The sequence below is a fragment of the Myzus persicae genome, unplaced genomic scaffold (assembly GCF_001856785.1).
Source record: "Myzus persicae strain clone G006 unplaced genomic scaffold, MPER_G0061.0, whole genome shotgun sequence".
NCBI lineage: Eukaryota > Metazoa > Arthropoda > Insecta > Hemiptera > Aphididae > Myzus > Myzus persicae.
In genome coordinates, this window is record NW_019104200.1 from 610,684 (window position 1) to 636,290 (window position 25,607).

General features: G+C 30.7%; 2 protein-coding genes across 4 annotated transcripts; one reads left to right on the forward strand and one right to left on the reverse strand.

The window, feature by feature from the left end:
• On the forward strand, nucleotides 1-11,093 carry LOC111039895 (putative inorganic phosphate cotransporter). The gene is made up of 5 exons (XM_022323545.1): nucleotides 1-342; nucleotides 2,251-2,963; nucleotides 6,162-6,683; nucleotides 10,311-10,434; nucleotides 10,738-11,093. The coding sequence occupies exons 1-5, from the start codon at nucleotides 276-278 to the stop codon at nucleotides 10,785-10,787; spliced, it is 1,476 nt and encodes a 491-aa protein (XP_022179237.1). The 5' UTR covers nucleotides 1-275; the 3' UTR covers nucleotides 10,788-11,093.
• A 4,271-nt stretch (nucleotides 11,094-15,364) lies between these two features.
• On the reverse strand, nucleotides 15,365-21,830 carry LOC111039923 (tryptophan 2,3-dioxygenase). 3 transcript variants are annotated; one of them, XM_022323585.1, is made up of 9 exons: nucleotides 21,168-21,571; nucleotides 20,928-21,073; nucleotides 20,086-20,159; nucleotides 19,912-19,974; nucleotides 18,982-19,119; nucleotides 18,520-18,720; nucleotides 17,541-17,763; nucleotides 16,997-17,090; nucleotides 15,365-15,688 (listed from the first exon to the last, which is right to left on the reverse strand). In XM_022323585.1, exons 1-9 carry the CDS (start codon nucleotides 21,212-21,214, stop codon nucleotides 15,595-15,597), a joined length of 1,080 nt encoding a protein of 359 aa, XP_022179277.1. In that variant the 5' UTR covers nucleotides 21,215-21,571; the 3' UTR covers nucleotides 15,365-15,594. The 3 variants fall into 3 exon arrangements, with proteins under 3 accessions (XP_022179277.1, XP_022179278.1, XP_022179279.1); XM_022323586.1 differs by having other exon boundaries at nucleotides 20,928-21,070; nucleotides 21,168-21,566; XM_022323587.1 differs by lacking the exon at nucleotides 18,520-18,720 and having other exon boundaries at nucleotides 15,402-15,688; nucleotides 21,168-21,830.
• Nucleotides 21,831-25,607: the final 3,777 nt, after the last annotated feature.

Genomic DNA, 25,607 nt, shown 5'->3' on the forward strand with positions numbered 1-25,607 from the left:
TCGGTCTTTAAAATGTTATTTATTTATCGCGTGTATACTGATGAGTACCTACAATTTATTTAATGATGTATTAAACCGAAATGATACGTTTAAATTACACTACTCAGTACTTAATCATCTAGAAATCAATCACATATAGATACAGAATTATTTTAGTTACTTTTTATTTTTTAATGTTATACAAATTTCAAATCGTACAACAAATAATATTGTAGTTGGCAGGTATCAATATTATTTTTTTTCAATAATTATGGTAAATTTTTAAAACAATAAACATGACGAATCTTGATGTGAAACAGACGGAACAGGTTAATTCCCAGGAAATGGCTTCAATTCAAAAAGGTTGGTACATTAAGTAATTATGTAGGTACCTTTGGCATTATGAAGTTAAAACAGTCGTTTTAAAAATAATAAATTATAATTTATATTCATTATAACATGTATAAATTAACTAATTATTTTCATTTGCCTTAAAAACCAAATATACAATAACTGAAACTCTTAACGTTTTTTTACTCATAAGACTGATGAAATACAAAGCTATAACTTTTGGCTTAATCAAATGAAAATATGTGCCTTATCCAATATAATTTAGAGCAGGTAGTCAATACATTGTAAACTATAGAAAATAAAAACTTATTTACTGTACCTATTGATGTTTGATTTTTGAACTATTTTGTTATCAATTAATGTATATTATCTAATGCTGGTTTGAATAAAAAATAAAATTTAGTTAATGTTTTCAATTACTGAACGAAATTGGTATGTGGAAAAACGCTCAAAATTTTAATATAAACTCGGAATTCCAAAACAATTATAAAGCGCAACCATATCGAAAATATATTAAGCCACGATTACTAAAGTGGACATTTTTTTAAGCTTCCCAGATTCCCCGCCTGTTTCATATTTTTTTTTTCTTGTACTGGGATGGTTGAGTCATTTTTGTTCTCGGGAACTAAATTTATCTTTCAAACATTGGGATTGAGGGTGTCCTCTTCCTGTACCCCCAGTGGTTGAAGGTTCTCTTCGACTACCGACGAATATCTAACGTCCGTTATTTACGGACCATAACCGAGGTGTGGCACTAGTCACCGAATTCGGTTAGACTCCGTAATGTGCGTCTTCCTTTTGTTCCCTTAATGATTTAGGGAACATAATTAAAAATGCATGCCTATAATAGTTAGGTATACATAATTATTTTGATCAGCAGTTCAAAAACTTGTTTCTAAGGGCGCCCTCCTAAGGATGACTTATCATAAGAAATAGAAAAAAAAAATAAAAACCTGAAGAAAAAGGAATGACTAATGAGTAATGATTAATATGAAAATATGTATTTAATTAAACAAAATTAAACATAATTTTTACATTTTTATTTACATAGTCGTAATCGTTTCCGTCGCCGCCATCGCCAGGTTTTCAAATTTCTTTTTGGACCATTTAAAATCTTACGGCAGCGCAGCACACTGCTATGTCTCATTTTGGGAACCGTCGATGTAAATTATTAAAATCATTTAAAACAAAAGATACCACTAATAATAGTAATGTTAAAAATACACATCGTTAAAGATAATGGGTATAGTAAATAAATAAAAAATTAAACTACCTAGTATTAAGTGAGATTTGGGTCATGTTTCTTTGGTTCAAGTTAAATATTATCTTGATAATTAATTATATAAAACATATTGACATATTATAATACAGTTGTAAATAGTACAAGCGATTTTTAGTATTTTTAGACTTAAACAAAAATATTATGGTACGATAACAAAAATGAAATAAATATGTTAATTGATATCAAACAAATAATACAAATAAATCGATCAATTAAATATTATACGAATAGTGTATTAATGTATCTCAATGAAAACGGAAATACATATTCAAGTCGGAATAGATAAGTATAATAAATAAATAAATAATTAAAGTTAACCAGATAAATTGAGGTCTTTATATATTATTATAGAAACATCACACATTGGATAATCAAACTAAAGGCAATTAATAATGGTGAGTGTCGAACATTAAGTAATAAGACGAATATTACTTTCCATACTGAAAATGAACATCTTCAAAGTCTTTATAATTAAAATATTTTGATCGCTAGATACATAAATATTTAATGTGAACTGAAACAATCAGGGAACATAGTAATTACGGGATGGTCTGCAATTGCGTCGGTCCCCGTTGTGACGACCACAATGATAATGTTATATTAACAATAATAATTTCGTTATCATTTTACCCGTCCAGCTGCCGGCTCGCCCGGCATAGGATTCCGGCACCTGCAGAGCCTTTTGCTGTTCCTGTGCGTGGTGTGCGGGTACCTGATCCGGGTGAACCTGTCCGTCACCATCGTGGCCATGAACCCCGTGACGAACTCGACGGACTACTTCCGGGAACTGGCCGACCACGTGCCGATATTCGGGTGGACCAACTCGATGCGGTCGGTGCTGCTGAGCACGTTCTTCGTCGGCTACCTGGTGGCCAACTTTCCGGCGTCCGTGCTCGGGTGCCGGTTCGACAACAAGATACTGCTGGCGTGCAGCATGATCGTCTCGTCTTTGCTGTCCATCGTCAGCCCGCCGCTGGTGTACGAGTACGGCGCCCCCGCCCTGGTGGTCATCCGGTTCGCGCAGGGCCTGTCGTCGGCGTTTATGTTCCCTATGGTGCACGGCATCATGTCCAAGTTTTCGCCGCCACACGAGCGAGGCCAGTTGGTCGGGTTCATCAACAGTGGCATACAGCTGGGCACCATGGTCACGCTGGCCATTTCTGGTATGCTGTGCAGCAGCGTGAAAGGCTGGCCGATCGTCTACTACCTGAGCGGCGCCGTCGGGCTGGTGTGGACGGCCGTCTGGCTACTGCTGGGCGCCGGGTCGCTGTCCACTCATCGGTTCATCGGTCAGGTCGAGAAGGACTACATCCAGAGGTCGCTCACCAACACCGTCGACCACGATAGACGGGTGATCATTATATTACTTATAATTTTGACGTAATCGAAAATGTTACAATGAGAACCATCGGATCTCAACTCACTAAAAAACCTCGAGAAGTACACAAAATATATATTATGTTCCTTGGCATAAAACATCAAAATATGCATAACTATAAAAAGCTTTGATAGATATATAATGACTACAAAATGCTCCAATATTCACCCAGAGGGAGGTTTCTGGTGGCAGATTGCATCTGGTTTGTACTTTGGGTGGTCGAAAATAAAAATTTCCCGTACTACTTTTCAAAATACCTAACCAGAAAAACAAAAAAAATTATTTTTGTGTTGTAATATAAAAATTAATAACTAACGAGACTTGACATTTTTACTAAATATTATTGTATAATGTCCTAAAAATTGTAGTCTTAAAAATATTTTGGCTCTTTTGAGCTGCTTGTAGCCTTTAAACTTTCTAGGTTTTATTCGAATTTTGTAAGTTAAAATCGTTGTAAAAATGTTAAACCTTTACAAGGAGACTCATACATTTTTTTACTGTTATTATAAAGAATGTCTAATATAATAGTCACAATTTTACTTGTATAGGTTTTTGAATTTCCAATCTTAACATAAATTATTTTTTGTATTCAATGATTTATAATTCAAATTTAACACATCCATTATAGTGACCTACTCAATGACGATGTACACTCGACTTACTTCCTTGGCTTTTATGAAGGCATTGAGGTTTTGGAAATAATATCCATGTGTATTTTATGTCAGTAGGATTCCAGGAAACTACACTGTTTACAGCAAATTTTCATTTTTGTTGAACAGTATGGCTTTTTTTTTGAATTATAAAAAAATATTGTTTTAAGTTAAATTATAGGTATTTATGTTATTGTATAATATAACACACATATTTTAAAAATGTTTGCCAATTTATTGAACTATTAAGACATAAAAATAATGATATAAAAGTATTTCAATTTTTTTCAATTTCAAAAATATTAATATTAATAATCAAAATTGAAAATATTTTTAACTATCAGCTATTTTTTTATTACAATTATCATATCTGTATTCATAGTTAATGTTCAACAGTAATGAAATTAACAAATAGTTGCAATTTCTTATGGTATAAGGCGTATTAATGAAATGTTGAACAACGTGCTACGTTTTACCTTAATATACCTTATAAGTTATAAGTATCAATTATAATAATTAAGCTATTCAATGTTAATGTGTATTTGTATATTAATTCCTTAACGATTTTATCAACAAAGAATTAACAAGGGATCCATCGTGAAGAGTAGGTATAACCATAAATTATAATGTTTACAAAATGTTGTATCAATAGATTAAAATGGATACAGTAGATTAGTAACATTATTGATTTTAAAATTGACTAATTCGAATTTCATCGAACTGTAGATAACGTCATCAATATCGTAAAAATGTAATTCAATATTAAGACTGGGATTTAGATTGCTGAAATTTAAATCATACCTACCTACTTTATATACATTTGCGTATAAATAATCAAAAATATAAGATCGTATATCGGGTAGGTAGTCGAAAACCAGTTTTTTGTCACTTACAGATGACAAATTAAATTCCATGGACTACAATACATAAGAAATATAATTAAGATGCGTATGCATTTTCAAAAGAAAAATATTCTAATCGTATAGTCGATGTTAATTCGTTATTGCCTAGAATTGGTGGAATTTAAAATATTGCATTTTCTCCTGGTCAACATTTATCAGTACCTACCCTTCTAGTCCTCTATATTGTTTTATGTAATATTAAGTATGCAGTAATAGATCATAATGAATAAAACAAAAGCAAATGGCCTTCAGTCCAAAAATAAATTAAATCTTGCAACATAAAATTTCTTATAACGTCTATAGCCTAAAAAATATGTGTCATATATTAATAAATAGATAATTTTAAATTTTAAGGGCAAACTTTATAGTATATTATATATTTGTTTTAGAAAAATGTTCATATGCACAAAACTTTTTGAATTCCACGAAAGTTTTTCATCAGAATTGTTTACATACATTATACATAAGACTTATTATAATACCTACCCTAGTACCTACATCGTTGTGTTAAAATTGAGAAGGATTAATATTTATATGATACAATATTACAATGGTATTTCTAACAATATAATGTCATAAAGTAATTCGAATAAGAGCCTAAGAGCATTGTAAAAGTTTCGTAAATTACAATCCAACAATTGGTAGGTGATAACATTTATTTTATTTTTCAATGTGATATTTTTAATCAGGCAGTATATTGATTTAGTTTATGTTTTATGACTTTCATGCGCCAAAAGTAGAAAAACAGTAGGTTAAAGATAATAAGGATGAACTAATCATATCCTACAGTCACAAAACAATAAAGTCTTCAATCGTGAGTTAAGGTTTTTTGTATTTTATTCTATTATAAACTAATTTTATTTTTTTTTTGTTATCATAATACAATGAGTATAATCTTATACTTTGTTTTGTGGTTTTACGTCTAATGTTACATAATAAATAATAATACAAACTACTAAGTATGTTAGTATGTACTCGTATATTATCCGCACGAATGATTGAACGACAATGGCGGGATGTATAAGTACACAATTAGAAAACCATTAGGATCCAAGAATTATAATATTTATATGATATTTGTTTTAAAATTAAAAAAACAATTTTAATTGTGAATATTATAGTATTAAATATTATGTATAAAATTTGAGAAAATAGAGAAAAATGATAAGTTGAGAAAAAAATTTAAAATTAAATCTATAATTTTCCGATAGCTTTAAAAATTATAAATATTAATAAATCGTTTTATAAAGCTAGTAAGACTTGAATAGTTGCAAACTGAAATAAGTAATAACATAATATAAAATAGCTAATAAAAAAAGAGTTACAGGTTAAAAATATCAAAGCTTTTTATTTAGTTATGTATAGGTATGCTGTATATTTTAAGAGCAATTTCAAGACTTATTATAGGTTCACTTTCAAAAAATCCCTCTGTGTTTTTCATTATATAGTTTTCCGTGATCGCACGCAACTCTTTCTCGGTAAAACCTTCATATATGCCCTCATGCAACCACCGCACCGTGACTCAGATACGCATATTGTATTTGTATTATGTTAAAGTTAATTTAATTTTCAATATGAAAATCTTAAAAAAACGACTGATTCGTCTCCTTTGTGTTCAGTTGTCAGATACTCCATGGAAATCCATATTCACGTCATTGCCGGTGTGGGCCACCGCCTTAGCGCACATTGGCCATAACTGGGGATTTTGGCTACTGTTGACCGAGATGCCGACATTCATCCACACGGTGCTCAAATTTGACATTAAGGAAGATGGTATCCTATCGTCGTTACCATATCTCGCCATGTTTGTGCTTCAGATACCGGTCACCTTCTTTGCCGATTTTCTGAACAAGCGCGAAATCACTACTCTCACGGTGTCCAGAAAAATCTGGAACACAATATCCTTCTGGGGTGGCGCCATCGGCCTAACCATACTAGGTTTCGTCGAAGACACCCGCTTGACGATCATCATTTACGTGTTCATCGTAGCCATAGGATGTACATCGAACGCTGGGTTCAACATAAATCACATGGATCTATCGCCCAACTTCGCTGGGCTCCTGATGGGAATCACCAATACAGTCGCGGCTTCCGGAGGGATCATCGCCCCTCTGTTTGTCGGGCTCGTTGTCGACGATCAGGTACAAATATACTTAAATATTACATACATTACATAGGTCTGAGCCAAGTCATAGCCATAAGTGCGTCCACTCAATATATGCCTATCTATGCCTAGTAATTGTATACAGATGAATACCGTTTTTTCTGTTTTGTTTTTCGAATTTTCCTGAACTGTTATATATATTAGTGCCTAGTGGGTATGAGTAAACGTGTAAAGACTGGCTGATGTTTTGATAATTAACCCTGTGTTTCTGTTTATCAACTCTATACGATTATCACTTCTGTTTATGACTTATGTTGGTTTTTTTTTTTTATTCGTGTCAGGCGCATAGTGTAACAGTAATAATAATAATGATATAAGTTGTTAAAAAAATTAAAAAACAAATAGATAAATAAAATTAACTTTAAAATAAACATTTCACAATATTAATAAATAAGGTAAAATAGAAAGGTACGTTAATGGTGGATTTATATTATTTCTGCCCAGATGCGGGCTACGTTAATTCCTTGGCTTGTGCCTTTGTGAATGTCTTCTGGGGTTGCAGGTTTGGGAGCAAGCTGTGCATGTGATAATGTGTTGCATTGTCTGTACTTCTCCACATATGCACAAGGTGTCTGTGCTATCTAGCAATCCCCATTTTATTAGATTGTCTTTCGTTCGTCCAATTCCTGTCCTAAGTCTGTTTAGTGTTCGCCAAACCGGCCATGTTTCATTATGACCAGATGGGAGCGACTCGTTCGGCACCCAGCTGGAGGTACTGCTTATCTCATTTCTCCATCTGGTCGTTCTTTCTACTTCAGGATGTGTTGATGAGATGGCTTTTGTATGGTTCATGAAACTCTTCATGGATTTAAGGCGAGGGAGTTGTGGAGTTATACCGTACATAGGGTGTCGTGGATCTGCTGTTATTTTCGTTCTCTCCCAGTCTGCTTGCGTGGATCTTCTTATTGGCGGAGGGGCTATTCCTGAAAGTATATATAATTGTTCTACCGGCGTATTTTTTAGGCAACCAGTTATGAGTCGGCAGGACTCGTTTAGTGCGACATCGACCTTTTTAGTATGTGCTGACCTACCCCATACTGGACTGGCATATTCTCCCGCTGAAAAACATAAGGCTAATGCCGTAGTTCTTAGGACGTGGGGATTACAGCCCCATGTGGAGCCACTGAGCTTCCGCAATATGCCATTTCTTGTCATTATTTTATGTTTGGTGTTTTCGCAATGGAATCTGTAGGTGAGAGATCGGTCTAGTGTTACTCCGAGATATTTTGGACACTGTGTATTAGTGATTTTCGTCTCATTCCAGTAGACGTTAAGGATACGGTTGGCACATCGATTCCTTAGGTGGAAAGCACATACTTGTGTTTTGCTTGGATTGGGTTTTAGGTAATTGCGTCTATAGTATTTTCCGAGAATGTCCAAAGTAGTCGATAGTTTTTCCTCTACATTTTCAAACTGATCGTGTTGTACGGTGATTGCTGTGTCGTCTGCGTAAATATAATGTTTTACGTCGCTATCTGTGGATATTGGTTGATCGTTGGTATATATGTTAAACATAGTGGGGGCTAGCACGCTTCCTTGAGGGAGACCATTTCTGGAGATTCTCCACTTACTATTCTTGCCTTGGTGATTTACGAAAAATCTTCTGTTGCCTAAAAGGGCTTCGAAAACTCTTACAAACTCGTAATCCAGGGTAATATCATATAGTTTCTTTAACATTAGTCTGTGGTTCACCGTGTCGTATGCCGCCGTTAGATCTATGAGCGCCACGCCTGTGACTTTCTTGTTCTCGAAACCGTTCTCGATTGTTTGGGTCAGGTTGAGTATCTGTCCTGTACATGATTTTCCTGGGCGGAAACCAGCTTGTTCTTTAATTAGTGTGCTGTCTACGAAGGGGACTAGGCGGTTAAGCAGCATTCTCTCGAAAAGTTTGTACGTGTGGCACAGAAGGGATATTGGGCGATAGTTCTTTGGATCATCCGTATCTTTCCCTGGTTTTAATAAGGCTATAATTTTTGTTTTCCTCCATATTTTCGGTATGTTTTTCCGGTTTCTTATTTCGTTATATAGAGCGAGTATCCAGCGTTTGGCTTTCGGCCCAAAATTGCGGATCTGTTCGACAAAAATATTATCTAGTCCAGCTGCTTTCCTAAGTTTCATTGTCTCTATAGCTATGTTCAATTCATCCTCTTCGAAAGGCCGGCTGAGGTGGTTTCCTTCTTTTTCTTTGTTTCGTATTATTCTTTTATTAGGTTTATCTTCTTGTTTAAGTCTTTGGGGTTTACCATTTAGTAGTAATTGGTGTGCGATTTGATCGGGAGTGACGTTAGACAGTCCTTTCGCGCTAGTAGGATCACTGTTTAATCTTTTAATTAGGCCCCATGCCTTTTTACTACTATGTTTCATGTCTGTTTTATTTAAAAGCTCATGCCATTTATTCCTTTTTTCCTGTGCAATGGCATTCGTGAGCTCTTCCCCTTTATTTCTGGTTTGTTCTTCGAAGGGATTATTTTCAAACAGGTTGATATATGTGTTGTAATTGTCCGTGATTTCACTTGATAGTCCAAGTATATGATGTGTCCTACATCCTCTTGGTATGTGTTTCCGGGATATGTATTTTACTTTTTCTACAAAGGATTCATAGTGTTCCGGTAGTGGTTCGAGATTTTCTATACTTGAATCGAGATCTTCTGAGAAAAGGTTCCACTTTGCTTTCATGAAGTTGTATCTCCTTTGGAATGGGACAATATTAGGTCTCACTGCAGCCTCAATCTGGCAAATTATGGGCCTATGTTGTGTGTTTGGAATGGGGTCTCCCATCTTTTTGGTACATAGTTGACTGATAGAATCACTGACAAATATAAGGTCAGGGTTATATCCTTTCTTCCATCGACCGCTGTTGAAGGATGGAGGTAATTTGTTATCGTGAATCAGTACCATATCTTCGCCTTGTGCCCAGATTTCTACTGCTTCGCCATCATCGTTTGTCTCCTTATAGCCCCAGCTTGAACTGTGGCTGTTGAAATCACCTATGACTATTGACTATGTTAGGTTTATGTTGTAGGCTGTCTTCGGATTTAAGACTAGGGGCTATGAAAGGAGAATTTGGTGGTTTATATATTGAAGAGACTGAGATGTTCGGTAAATGCACTGTGATAAATTCGATGTCGTTTTGTTCGTATATTTTAACTGACTGGATGATCATATTAGGTTTTGTGAAGATGGCACTACCGTGTTTTCTATGGTGCCTTATCGCTGCTAGTTTCATTCCAGATATACTTGGTGCATTAAGAGTCTGGTCTCGATGGGTCACTTGGACGCACATAATATCGCATGATGTTGATTTAAAAATGGTAGATAGAAGTTCTTCCTTTACTCTCGTAATACCTTCGATGTTTATCGATACAATCGTCAATGCTGGCCCTGATAAGGGCCGTTTTAGGCGCGGTTTTTTATGACCACCAGACATTGTTATTATACTGAGAGATAGGTTGCGCCTGGGTTTGGAAGAATTAGCCGGTATTTGGAAAACACCGTTACTAGGGGACACCGCGTAGAGGTTTCTTCCTTGTCCCCCACTTATGTTGGTTATACACATCAAATAATTGTTATTGTATTGTTATATTAATTATTAATATTATATTAGACTTCGGTGGCAGAATGGCGAATCGTTTTCATCAGTGGTGCAGTAGTGCTATTCGCAACCAATTTGTTTTTTATTATATTTGGCTCTGCTAAGACCCAGCCTTGGAATTCATTGAAAAATAGAGGTACAGTATATTTTTGACTATATAGCATACAACTACAAATTAACTTGCCAATTATTTTGATTTTGTTGGTTCTTAAAATAATATCGATAAAAATCCTTAAAGATAATACTTTAAAATATATAAGTTAAATAAATAAGCACATATAGCTATAAAAGTAGTATTAATTTGTTGTACACAAATAAATAAATAATGAATGGACATAAAAAAAATTATAGCAATGTAATATTAATTGTATTTTTCAAATAATTAAATACATTTTAATATATTATTAACAAACATAATGTATATTTTCATACGTTATAGATTCTCCAAAAATGGATAATACTAAGCAAGATATTGAAACTGTTGGATAACATACCATGGAAATCATATTATACACCTACAGGCTACAACGCTAGTGTTCCACATAATATGTATGATTATTTGCTATCTATGTTTAATATGTATAAATATAATATTGATTATGGACACATCACCTTAAAATTGATTATGATTTATGAAATAAAATTATTTCGATGACAAATGTAATTATAAGTTTAATGTTTAATACTCTCACTTTATTTTGTTTTTTGTTCTCAATTTAAAATTTAAAAATGTTTAATAAGTACCAAATAACTGTTTTTTTTTTACAATAAACGTCTAATGTCTATACGCGTTAATTGCATTTTCAACATCATATTATATTATGAACGATTATAACTACCTACATTCTATTTTTTCTTTTCCCAGTTATGAAATGGTGGAAGGAAGCGGTATTTAAAGCATAAAGGTAAACAACCCGATTAATGTTGGAAAACACACACCTCAAGATGTAGAGTAGGTACATATTATTTTGTTTAAGTTTTAAGAGCTTTTAGATACTCGTTTACGATTTCAAGTGTTAGGATAAGTACCTACTTTTGCAACTTACATGAATTAATTATATCATATTATAGCAATCGCAGTGACGTTAAAGGTACAAAAATCGTTGATTATTAGTAGGTACCTGTAAAAATGATTTACACTAATATACTATTGTAAGTAGGTACTTCCGAAGTACTGAGAAAGCCCATTTTTTTTATCTAGCTTGGCAGTTAGCCTTTAAGACGTTGAATGATTACAGTTTACATATAATCCTTGGTTTGTTTACGCTGCAGGTTAATTAATTATAATTAATGTTATGGGGTTATATTTGTTTTTATTTCTTATTATTCGGCAGCCATGAGTAATCACTACTGAACGGTGTTTATGAGGATAGGTAACCAATTCAAAACTATAGTCTATACTCTATAACAACACCGACCTAGTATAAATAAGCGGAGCAAAGCCGATACATAGATTAATATGTACACATGAATACTGAACAAGACAAACATTTCACAGAATAGATGACATTTCATAGCACAGTCGAAGAGCAAACTGTATAGTTGCCAAATTGGTTACATGCAGATATCTAATCAAGATTTTGAATGTTTTGGTGTCCGCATCAGTGCATCACTGATATTATTAAATTATATTAACACAGTATAATAACTTAAAAAAAAATATGACAACAATTATTATAGTTTTTACATTAGGTAGGTAATAACAAAAACAGATTTGATTGAAATTTAATACAAAAAATTGGGATATAATGGATTAAAATGTTATAAACCGCACTCACAACTGGCATTACCGAATATAACCATATTATGGTAACTTGTAGACGCTTTGATCACAGTATACCCATTTAAGCTATCAATGATTATACCTTATATATTCAATGGACCTCAAGGCGGGTTCACACTGCACTGTGTCGTGTCTTGAACTTTTCCTACTTTTGAAAACATGATACCACTCTATACCAAAAATGAGCTCTTCATTCGGTTGATATCAAAATAATATTTGAATTCATGTATTATCACTATTAAATCAGTAATCACAAGTTCAAAAGTTGGATGAAATCAACTTCGTGGTATATGCGGGAACATCATGGTATTCGTATTAGAATCTGTAAAATTGGTGGTAGAAACCAGGTTTAACCACGTGGTTAAACCAATCTGAACACGGCAACATTTCACGACACGACACGGTGCAGTGTGAACCCACCTTTATACTAAGATACTCATTCTTAGCAGTGGCGTATATAGGGCCATAGGGGAGAGGCCCCCTAGGCCAGAGCCCATAGTGAAATTGCAGGCTCAATTAAAGCATTGCATGTATATTTACACTGTTAACAGTTTTTCACCATGATTAAGTTAGCAGGTTGATTAAAATCATTTTTGAGTAATCTACAAGGAAATGTTAGATATATTGACGGGACTTGCTTTAATGACTTATTGACTTTGATGTTAAATTCATAGTAAGATAACATTAAAATATACAAACGAGTAAACGACACTGTCAATATTTTTAAAAAAAGAAACAAAAAATTAATTTTACATAATAATTATAAAATTTAATTGCGCAATTTTTATTTGAACTGTATAATATGTCATAATTCTTAATTATATAACAGCTGCTCCCTTAAAAATATATATAATTATGGCTATGCTGCTTGACTAGTGATAATTGATAAATCGGCCCATAGTGAAAATAATTCGTATATACGCCACTGAATTTCTTAGTACCAGGTCTACGGTATATACCGTTCCTAAATTCAGCGACCAATGCAGAGGCTTGTCCAGCGTATTATTAGGAATTAAAGGCAAGTGTACACTATTCACGTTCTTTCAAATCCTTTGCTGTGATTGGTTGATTAGGTTAATCCGTGTCGTTGGACGTAGCTGAACATTGTTCGTGTGTACGCGCCACGCGGCATACGCGTTTAGTGGAATTCCGAGGCCTTTAGAACCACATTTTTGTTATTGCTCTGTAACATATTGGTTGATACCAGTAACCAGTTTAAGGTATAGTCGTTTAGGGATGTCATATCCGGCCATCCATCTACAATATATATATTCATAATGTATATGTATATATTTTACACGTGGATTTCGTCTAATTAAGAATCAAGAACTATGTAAACTGTTTTTAATGTTGTAAGTCGCACGTCAAGCGTTCTCTGTAAGTAAAATTAAAACATCCTAAATGCCTTGCCTAATCATAAGCTAGATTGAAAATACCGTCTGGCGTACATCGTTTTCTCTAAAACAATTTCACATGGCGGTTTACAGACTTTTCTTAATTTTCTTTCAAATATTCAAGTTACTCCCGTATTCGTTCGTGATTGGACATATTCAAGGCTTATAAATAATAATAAAGGAGTTCAATATAGGCAATTTTCCAAGTGTTTGCATTCGGGTCTTGCAAATGATTGCGTAGTAAGTGATCATTAGTGTGAGTGACTGTGTATAAAATAAATAGCGGAGCGCTTCCGCAAATGCATGTCAATAACGCAGCACGAGCACTTTACACACTAATTACAAAATATGCGAGTTTTAATGAAACACTGAAACTCAGTTTCATATTTCCAATAATATAGCAATATGAGTAACATTATATAGCTTGAACACTTATTATTTTACAAATTGCAAAAATTGGAGAGAAAAGGTTTATCTATGCCTGTATAGAAGTCGATTTTCGATATTTTGTTTTAAATTACCGATATTTAGCTCTAAGACTTGTGATACTTTTACTTTTTGAACTTGGATTGTTGAGTTCAGTAATTAAAACACATCGAAAATTGACTTTTATACAGGCACAAATTAACTTTTCTTCTACAATATTGATAAAACATGTTTTTACTCTCAGACCGTTGCTCAATAAACAGCTAGTATTATTTTAAATACAAAAATTAATTTTCATGGAATTCGTCCATACCATTCACACCCCTTAAACTATATTTGAACAATATTCAATGAAACAACTGTCGAACTAGGTATATCCATTATTACTCGATAGTATCTACAGATAATTCATTAGCTCGCATCACTACTAATTGGCCGACGACCAACCCTTAACTACTGATAAATTACGATATTCAGTGGACGCGTTCACAGCATAGACCTTATACTACTAGACAAACAACATGGAAAGCGTAACAACACAGAGGGCGCTTTTTAATTACTCGATTACTCTTACGGACGGTAATGCGGGGTAGCAGGGTAAGATATGTAGATTATTGTATTTTTTCGTAAAGATAGCCTACAACACTGCGACATGTTTTTACGCCGATCGTAATTCTATTGTTGCACACAATTCTTCTCTGGTATAGGTCTATGGTTCACCGTGGCAACTCCATTTTATCGTCATCCTTTTGAACTTTTATGCTACAGGAAAAAAGCGCTCACTGTTGTTGCCAGATGACGCTGCCGCATACATTTTTAATTCTTTTTTTTTCAAATTTCTAACTTTCTGGCAACAACTGATGAGGTTTTCTTTCATTAAATTCTTTATTCATTACATTTTACTATTCTTTTATATCTTACTAACTGTAAATTTATTTTTGATTGGATAGGGCAATACAAAATCTTATGACGGCTGTAAATTAATGTTAAAATTATATAAAACTTAATTTAATATTCTTTTCATCGATTTTCGAGTAGGTATATTAATATTATTGATTAATGATTATAAAATATAATAATAAACAGCTGTATTGACTGCTGTTGTGTACAAGTCAAAAAGTTTCTGTTATTTGAATGGATACTTAAGAAACAGGACTTTTGTTTATTGTTTAATAACAAACACTTTTTATTGCTAATGAAACAATATTAAAGTGATATAATTATTTATACAATTTTACTTGAAAAGGGGTGGTTGACTTTAGACTCTTGAATTTGGAGATGGACCACCTCTATGCCTCCTTATCCCTAGATAGACATTAGACATCCCCCATATTGTATGTCCTACTGAGAATATAAGAGTTTGTTGTTGCAAGAAAGTCGTAAATATTTATTTTATATAGTAGCTATATAAGTACATATATTGTAGGAAACTTAGTTTAAAAAATACACACTTGCCTTAATACTTGTTGAAATAAACATTTATTTAAGATTGTTATGTGCTTCAATTAATTATATTTTTAAACAATATTAGGTATCTTATAATTTAATTTTTAAATGATTAACAAACAATTTAGCTAGGTATTACAGTGACTAAAAAAATCTAGCTAATTTTATATAAAATTTTTCAAATCCAAAATACAATTATTATAATTCACAAATTAATAAACAATATATTTTTAATCCAAAAATACTATTAACTCTGTGATTTTATTAATGATGGAACGTATATTGCAGGTATTATTAGTGATGGTAGATTGACCAAGTCAATGAATATTCGGTATGAATCACTGAAATTAAAAATTAATAAATTAATAGAGAACTAACGGTTCTTCAAAAATGATTTATTACCTAGTCCATTAAATTAATACATTTTAAATGCGACCAGGTATTAGTGTTTAAGAACATTGTTTATAGTTATGATTTTTATAATCATAATAGTTATAGTTATTACATATTTACATTTTAGGTTTTGAACGGATGTATTGATTTTACAATAATATGTGTGTTTTTTATGTCTGAATACTTGATACTATAGGTATATAGTAGGAAAAATTGTTATTATTTTAAAAAAACTTATAAAATGTTCAGTTTGTATGGCTAAGGATTGTAAATTTAATCCGAGGTATCTCATACTAGAAACAAATCTAAGAAAGTTTTACAACTTTTTACGTATATTATTATACTTTTTATACATTTTTAATACATTTAGATTAATTTTGTACTATTGATATTTATACCACGAACCTATAATTCAAACAGTTCTAATAATTATAAGTTTTAGCTCAAAAGTAAATAACTAATATAATAGATGGTATAAATATATAACTAGGTATTGTAAATTATAATAATTAAATATTAATAATATAATAAATGCATTTTTTTCGACAAATATTAGTTTATCTTACCTTATTACTAATAGTAAAATAAGTTACTATAGTAGCAATTTAAATACCTATTCAATACATCATTATAATATCATAATCTTTTTTCATATGTTACCTATTTTTCTCCTTTTTATAAAATAAATTATTTAAGTATCATAATTAACTAAATAACCTCCGAAATATTTGATATACCTACTTTCATTTTATTATAGATATTAGACAAGATGTTTCAGTCAGTTTCAGTAGAAAATTACAAGTAATGCTTTATCAATTCATCAATGATCATTACGAGTAAAAAACGAAACTACTCACTAATTTTGATGTATATTGTTTTTTACATTCTTAGAAGAATTGAAATTTTATTTTATGTTTTGTTATAGAGACTTCAATATTACAACATGTTTATATTTAAATTTTCTAAACATGATATTATAATTTTCAAATTATTTTGGATCTCTGAGCTATTTTTGAATATCTGAAATGTTCCGTTATATTTGACTATTTGAGACTATTTTCGATTTTGGTTTGCAAGTATAAAAGCTTGAGCATTTTACAGAATGTTCCTCTCAAGTTGTTCTTATATAATTTAAAAAACGTTAAAAATACATAGTCACAATTTTTTTATAAATGTTTAACCTATAAATGAAATAGGTACTTATTACTTTTCTTGGATAGGCACTAGGGATAATAGATTATAATATTTTCAATTACCATAATGTAGATCTTAGATATTCTGAACCAGTAGTACCACCGGTGCCGGAACTATACGATCCAATCATCTTGTGCACCATAACGAAATGACTGTCTGTAAAATAACTTGAAATTAATTTTGACTGTCATACGAAACATTTATGTTTTAGATCATTATATTGTATTATTGAATGTTATGGAACATTCATTAGATACTTATCAGTTAGGTAGGTATCATACAATTTTAAAAATAAGGTAACAATCTACAAAATAACAACTCAACAATTATTACATTATTTAAATAACAATTAATATTTTTACGTACAAAATATAGAGTAAAAAAAAAATGTTTAATTTCAGGTGGTACCTGCAAAATAGGTAGTAAACCCAGTTCAAAATACAACCGTTTATATGTTATGATAACAACGTCTGATTATTGATACTTGATCGCATTATCATACTCATATAGCTTGTATTATATAGACATATATGTATTATATCAGGTATATACTTATATATAAATTAAAATTGCATATTACATTATTATAATTAATAAAATATTTACATCTCCACTTTGATAAAAGTGTGTCGATGTCCACCAATGATTCTAGTATTCTGTTGGCCAATGCATACCCTTTCTCATGCCTATATGCATATACTATTATGGCGCCCTTTAACGCCATATGAGAAAACGTTCGATTCCCCTGTTCGACTAAGCGTTTGTGCTGGTCACATTTAAACACAGAGTCCATAATCTTACGGCGTTTCTCCAGGCAAGATAAATCAGACTAAATTAAATTAAAAAATGAACAAATGTTTAATTCACACAATAAATACAATTATGCTCGTAACTAAACCATCAATCAAATTTTAATTAAAAAACTGACTAATAATTCCACTATATTTCTTGTTGAAATAATAATGGTTAGTACAGACTACAAAATAAAGTAACAAATTAAATTATCTGTATATTATTATTATTACTTTCTATTGACAACAAGAATACAGCCATCAACATCTGTTAATTATACCTAAATAGCATTTAAAAGACATTCTATAAAGAGGTATACAATTAAATCTTGAAGAAAAAAAGGTTAAGGACTCACGAGCCCACTAGTTTTCTTCAAATAAACAGTTCCAAATAAACTTTTTAGTTCTTACCAAAGACACTATCTCTCTTTAATAAAAAACCAAAAACACATTAACAATCAACAATCAGTAATCACAATCTTCTTATATAATTTCCATAATTCGTAATATCATCATTAATATTATATAATAATTTCAGTCATTAATATTGTAATCGTAAACTGCAAAGACATTTTTGAAAATTTTTTGAAATTTTTAGAAATTAGTATTTACTGCTGTTGATATTTCAATTAAAAAATAATAATTATAAGGGGATTAAGAAGTACCTATCAATGATAATTAAAGGAGAGTAAAGTAGATAACACCCTCTTGTTTCCTGGTATCCTTCAGTGTTCTCTCAGGTAACCTACCAATTTAAAAATATATTTTTAGTACTACCATTTCATAGAACATACCTCAGTAGATCCTTCTAACCAGTGATCCGCAGCTTTTCGATACTGGTCCCACACGATATTATCTTTTAACATAGGAGTAGATTCGAGCCAATGACAAACTAAAGTGAATAAGCTAGGTTCAACCGAAGTGCGTTCGAATTCATCACATTTCTTAGCATTAAAGCACTCAGTGTACGATTTACAACAGTTGACTCGGTTTTCCTTAACATTTGCATACAAATAAAATTCGTTATAGGTAATCATGAAATTCGTATTTTGAGATATTTAAACGTTAAGGCTATGTTAGGTTAGGTATTTTTACTAACAAATCGTATGATATTTGCTATTTTAAAATAACATTGTATCATAATACGTATATTTATATGTGATAAATGATAATCCATTCGATTCATTACAGATACTTCTTTATAATGTAAACCGTTTAGTTTTATGAATAAAATGTGTATTTTATTGATATTTTACCTTTTTTAATCCTAATTTATTTTCAATCATACGGAATTGGAGGCTTTGGAACCCTGATGCTGGTTTTAGATAATCACGAAATTCCGCAAAATCGTAAGGAGTCATGGTTTCCAAAACTCCGAAATGTTCTAGTAGTAACTTTATCAAATAAAAATACCAAACACATTATTAGTCACATTGTCACTTGCATGCATATTGTATATAATTATATAACTAATAATAGGTAATAGGTAGGTACTTTACAAATTATAATGTTGACATTTGAACTATTTAAATAAAGAAAACCTTAAAAGTGTATTTTATATAATGATCCATATTGTAATATAATATGCAGAATGCAAATACTCATCATAACATATTACGTTCTTATTATTAAATGTATTATATGAAATGATAGATATTTACATAATATTATCCAGACAACTTTTAGGTATAGGTATATGCAAGTATAGTGAGCACACGTTAAATTTTACTGAGATTACCATCATATGAGTTTAGAATTGTTATGCTGTCAACATCCCCATCATTGAAAGAAACCAATTTAATTCCATTTGAGTCATATAAAATTTATAACTTTTTATACTACACGGTTAATTATTCTGACCATGTTTTTACTATTACCATTTTTTTATATTGTAACAATAATAATGTAATATAATATTATATATATAATATTCATTATAGGTACCTATACCTATTCTTTCATAGCTTATTTTAATTTATGATTTTTGTATGTATACCTATTTTTTTCTCAAACAAAATTTATTTTATTTTGTTTGTGTTTTCTTAATAACATTTTTTTTTTTTAAATATAATAGTTCAATGTCCTATAATTCCTAAATCTATACATGTAAATTATAAATAAATAATCTGGATAATATATTAATATGTAAGATGCAATTTGTCTTACGGATATTTATACAAGCTTACCTTGATAATAGATGAAATCCTACCTAAACGCTTTAAGATGTTGAACATTTCCTGCTCGTTATTCTGAAAAGTTAAAGTTAGTCAAACAATTAAAGTAACATTTAATATATTTCATATTTTGTAGTAGAGTAAAACAAAGTTAAAACAATACCTTCTATACAATGCTATACATACCCAAAGGTTAGCAGATAATAATTTACAAACAATATCCATTTCGAATAAAATCTGCTTGAACCACAACTCGTAAGCTGAAATAAGTGAAATGTTTACAAAATTAAATAATAAGTTATTAGATACGTTTGATTAAACTATCATTTTGGAAAATAAATAAATATTTTTACCATCATTTTTTAATTTTTAGTTTTCTAAATAGCAAAATACATGCCTATTAGCAAATTCCTAATTGAAATATTGTTTCTGTAAATTGTATACATACAATCATTGATTTTTACAAAACGAAGAGTTTATTAATTATAATTATTAATTTATTACTAAATGTATAGTATTTTAAGTGTAAATTAGTTAAGTAGAAGTAACTTATCAGTATATTTAGGTACAATAGGTACACATAAATAATATGTCACGGAGCCTAACAAATTATGTTAAGAATCGGATAATTCCAATTGTTAATTCTGATATCATACTCCACGTATTCCTATAATATGAGTGATTATATAAGAAATTTTTCTCGGATAAATAGTATAGGAAATAGTTTAGTAATGGTTCTCCATAGCATAATATAATATTTAATATATTGTAATTTAATAAGAAATATTCATAACTAAATTAAGAGACTTAATAAATAATGATTTATATTTTTTAACTACATCATTGGCCATCATAATCCAATATAAAATCTCAAAGCTGCTTACTTTTTTTTAATTTTTAATTTTGAACGGAAACGAAATAATATTTTAACAATAATGCATTACATTATCAATAATGATAACTAGAGTTTTTTAAAGGTTTTAATTTTACAGATAAAAACAAAATTATAATCACTAAATCTTGATTACCTTGATGAGTAACTATGAAGAGATGCTCGTCGTACGAAACCCTACCGTTTTGCTTACTTAACATTGTCTGAGAATCTAAAAGTTTGTCAAGTTGTAGATAATCTGCATAACCGTTGGCCGCTGTAACATTCGGTTTACACCTTCTGCTGAGACAATGCAAATAAATATCGCAAACAAATTAATTTTGAGTAACAGCGAGCGAATAGATATACCTCTATTTTGCACAAATAACACACTTACTTATTTTGTTGATCATTGACTCTATCTTTACCGTTCATACAACTCATTTTTCGATAAATAAGCGCTCACTTCTGTCTTCTATGAAAAACGATTGGCAGGTATAGACGACGTAATCGACGTATACCTATGTAATTTTCTAAACTATTCTGTACCTATACAAATATACAATATTCGCCGTGGACTTTTGATTTATTTTTTTTATAAAGAACAGTATGTGAACTAAACGACGTGCTGTCTACTGATTAATAGAACTCATAAAGGTTTGCTCGATTTAGCAGTTAAATATGTAATGTAGTCGCATATATGGCGAAAACCTACAGCAGGGGTAAAGCTTATAGCAAAACCGTCCAAGTAATCTAATATCTTTTTCAAGGCAATAGTTGCGCACGAAAGTCTGACAGGATTGAGTTATCCTGCTACCATAATTATCGTTACATAATGGGTTCATAGGCCTTCGTTATAATTGTTTATATAGCTTACATAAGAGCTTATTACGTATAGTTAACCATTTTGTGATCACACATTGTATGCATTTCAAAAACACTTCAACAATACGCCATAATAATTATAAGTACGCACGTGTACAATCCGCGTAATACATCTATTATGCTGCAGTATGCCTGTAATGGATTTCGATTTTAGATTCTAAGCAGAGCAATTAATGTATTGGTTTCGCAATGATCGTGTTTTAGTATTTTAATTAACAATTTTTTTGTCTTTGAAGGATTTTTTATAGAAAAATCGTTTTTACTTTAATTCAAAAATTAATAACTGTATACCATGTGATTCTTTCAAGTATATAACATGTACTCTTTATTTATTATAACTTTTTTGAAAAATATTCTTTTCATATCATTTGATGTTATTTAAAAGCAATAATTTTTTTAAATATTTTCTATCATTATAAGTTTTTGTATGATATTACACACTTTTAATTTCGTATTCCGAAGCCGATTACTTCTTGGAGTATTTCAATAAATAGGTAAAGATCAAATTTGGACAAGTAGTTCATAACTTAGAAGTTATAACTTAAGAGAACGCCATGCATAACTCCGTTATGTTTAATCTTAGAGTGAATTGACCTATAATCAAATTTAGTAGTAATAATATTATCTAGCCGATGACATAGGTTTATTTTTATACTTCAATTTTAAAGCGAGTTATAAGCATTTTAAAATAGTAAATTGTTTGTACATCTTAAAATGCTCATAACTCGCTTTAAAATTGAAATATAAAAAAAAAACCTATGTCATCGACTAGATAATATTCTTACTACTAAATTTTTCTATAGGTCAATTCACTAAAATATTAAACACAACGGAGTTAAATTAATTATCCAGAACGTACAATGTGCTATGTTATGTGTTTGTAAGACTGAGACAAAGCATGAGGGTATGGCGTCCTCTTTAGGTATTTAAAGTTTTGATGAGCGGAGTATCCCACAAAATGTTGCAATGTCTAATAATCTTCTCATCTAAACTTTAATATAAGTTATAAGTTATAACTAATGAACTAAATGTCCGAAATGTGATCTTTATATAGATTGAAATACTCCGAATAATATTCTGCTTTGGGTTATGAAATGAAAAATGTATGTCATTCAAAAAAGTAAAAACTTACAAAATTACAAAGATAAAATTTTTTAGTTTTTTTCAAAAATGTTGTTTTGAAATGACATAAAATTGTATCAAAAGGATATTTTCAAAAAAATTAAAACTTCTCGAAATAATGAGTATAGACCCTTAAAAGGACCACCCTGTATGCAGTAATTAATTTTTGAATTAAAACAAAATTATTTTTTTCTATAAAAATCCTTTAAAGACAAAAAAAATGTTATTTAAAAAATACGCACATATATTATTGTAAATCCAGTGCATTCATTCCTCTGCTCGGGGTTTTCAAATATATATCAACCTGTGGACTAGAAATTTTCACCAAATATTCATATTAGCATTTATTAAACATGATATAATTTTCAAAATATTTTGTGATATTTATAAATATCTAAAATTTTCGAAATTTTTGTGCGTAAAACAAATTTTGTTTGTGAGTAAAAAAGTTTGAAAATGTTATACAAGGTTAGTGTAACATATGTCATATAGTATTAGTACCTTACCTCAATTAAAACACATCACAAATACATATTTACATTTTTTATAGATATTTCAAGTTTAAATTTTAATAAAATTGGGTCTTTAAACAAAAAAACAATTTTAGATATTTTATTGTACTTCGAAGGGACTTGAAACTTTTCGTTATTGCACATATTCCAGTTTTTCCGTTGACATTACACTTCGTGCCGATCAAACCAATAACACAAATTAATCAGCACTTCACATGAAATTATGAGATAGGGAATTCCCCATTTTTTTTTAAAATATGATTTTGAACTTCCACCGAGTTTCAGGTCATATTGTTTGAGACATTTAAAAGATATATTATGGATGTGGAATAAATAAGTGAAACATGTTGGATAATGTGAAATTAATGATATATGTATATTCAAATCTGTTTTGTTGGATAAGTAGATCAATCGGTATATTGATAGATGTGATGATGGACAAAAATTACCAAATATTTTGTACCTTTTGGCGAAAAAGTGTTCACACTTAATAGTGGATTGTACGTGTACGGTGTACGTATGTAAGTTACGGATACATTTAATGATAATTTACTACCTATTCGACCTATTCAAAAGCTCACAGCTCGTACGCATGTATTCTCCAAAACTATTGTCTATTATGTCAAAAACTTATTCCTATAGGAACGGAAAGTTTTAACATTTTTTACATTTTATACATATTCAGGGCTAACATCTCCGACAAATTTTAACTAACCTTACATTAGTGGCTCGTGGTTGTCATTTTAAAATTAAAATCATCCAGGCACCCAAGTATAATTTTGTCAATTCAACACACAAGGGCGGAAATTATATAAAATAAAGAAACCCTAATAATTTTTACGATATGAGCTAAAAAAAAAAGGTAACCTCTCTGGCGCTCTGCTGCAGTATTGTACCTACTTCGGTGGTGTCAAATGTATTCAGTAATAATACCTTTAAGTACTTCGACAGAACACCAAACACCAGATTACCCGAACGTCCAAAAACAGTCTTTTAATAATTTAACGATATTTTGTCATTCCACGTAATCGTAATCATAGATTAGATATTCGCTGCCTTAGTTAACCTTTATTAAACATTGTTCTATGATTATTTTGTATAAAAATATTATTCCATACAATTATTATCGAACGCTGATTGTCGGCTGTAACACCGCGAATTCGATATTCCTATGTATTGTGTAATATTTCAATTATCCGGATGTTTGCATATTTTGACCTTCCTCGAGTCTTCGACATTAATTAGTGCGGACAATCGGCGTTCTGCTGTCTTACCTAAGTCACTGTTCAAGTGTTATATATTATGTTCAATTTGAATTCTTTGGCCAACTATGGACTTGAAAATGGTCTGTCAGCCAGCTGTATATTACAATACTATAGTGTAATATATATTATTATATTCTAATTATATTTTATGATTTATTTATTATAATAATTTATTTTACCATTATAGTAGGCAATACGGTAGGTCAAAATGTCAAATTGATTTTTGCTAAAAACATCGAATTTGTTATACTATTATAATAGTACGATAAACTTATTAGTAGGGTCCGGAACTTGATGCATTTGTTGTTTATAGACTGCTGTGGCCGACCCTTCGATATATGTATAAAATATTATTGACGATGATTTATTGATAGTATAAAAATGCCTAAACACACAATGTCGGATAATACTCGATTGAATTATTTAGTAAATCAAACTTTTCGATAGATCCCTTCGAATTTTTTAGCTCAATGGCAATAAACACCATCGTGAACTGCTTTTATTGAGCGATACTGCACCTGATATTATGGTCCAAGAGGGTAAAGCCATTAAGGTATTTTATTCGAAGAGTGGCGGAAGAAATTAGAAAAAATTCCCAAAAGTCGATCAACTTATTTTGAACTACAATCAAATATTTTTTAAGGATCCTTCGAGAGTACAGATTTTCAAAGAGCTAGCACCTAATATTTCCTTGGCCTTACAACCTGTGTAAGTAGGTGGAAAACTTAGTTAACGGCAGCCTTTTATTATTGTAAACATTTTGATACAATTAAAAATATAATCACGAAACTGGACAAAAATTATGCTCATTCCATTGAAAAAGTAGGTATCTAATTGATTTGATCACCAATCAAGATTTAAAATTAAATTTAGTTTACTTAAAATTAAACTCTGGATTGTCACCAAATTTAATCACACGATTAGAATCGTCAAAAATATTAAAATTTACGCTCTAATATCCAGTGTTACAATACTCCAAATTTCAAATGTTCATAAAAATATTTGTGGAATTACGTCCAACTTTATTTTAATTCCAATAATAACGACTTATAA

Bases quoted from the DNA above. Each gene is read 5' to 3' on its own strand.
- LOC111039895 (XM_022323545.1), top strand. From the start codon at position 276: ATGACGAATCTTGATGTGAAACAGACGGAACAGGTTAATTCCCAGGAA. The intron at 343-2,250 runs GTTGGTACATTA...TTACCCGTCCAG, and splicing joins AATGGCTTCAATTCAAAAAG to CTGCCGGCTCGCCCGGCATA. The intron at 10,435-10,737 runs GTACAGTATATT...CATACGTTATAG, and splicing joins GAATTCATTGAAAAATAGAG to ATTCTCCAAAAATGGATAAT.
- LOC111039923 (XM_022323585.1), bottom strand. From the start codon at position 21,214: ATGAGTTGTATGAACGGTAAAGATAGAGTCAATGATCAACAAAATAA. The intron at 20,160-20,927 runs GTAATCAAGATT...CACTTATTTCAG, and splicing joins CTTCATAGTTACTCATCAAG to CTTACGAGTTGTGGTTCAAG. The intron at 15,689-16,996 runs GTAATTGAAAAT...TTTTAATTTCAG, and splicing joins TATCTAAGATCTACATTATG to TGATTCATACCGAATATTCA.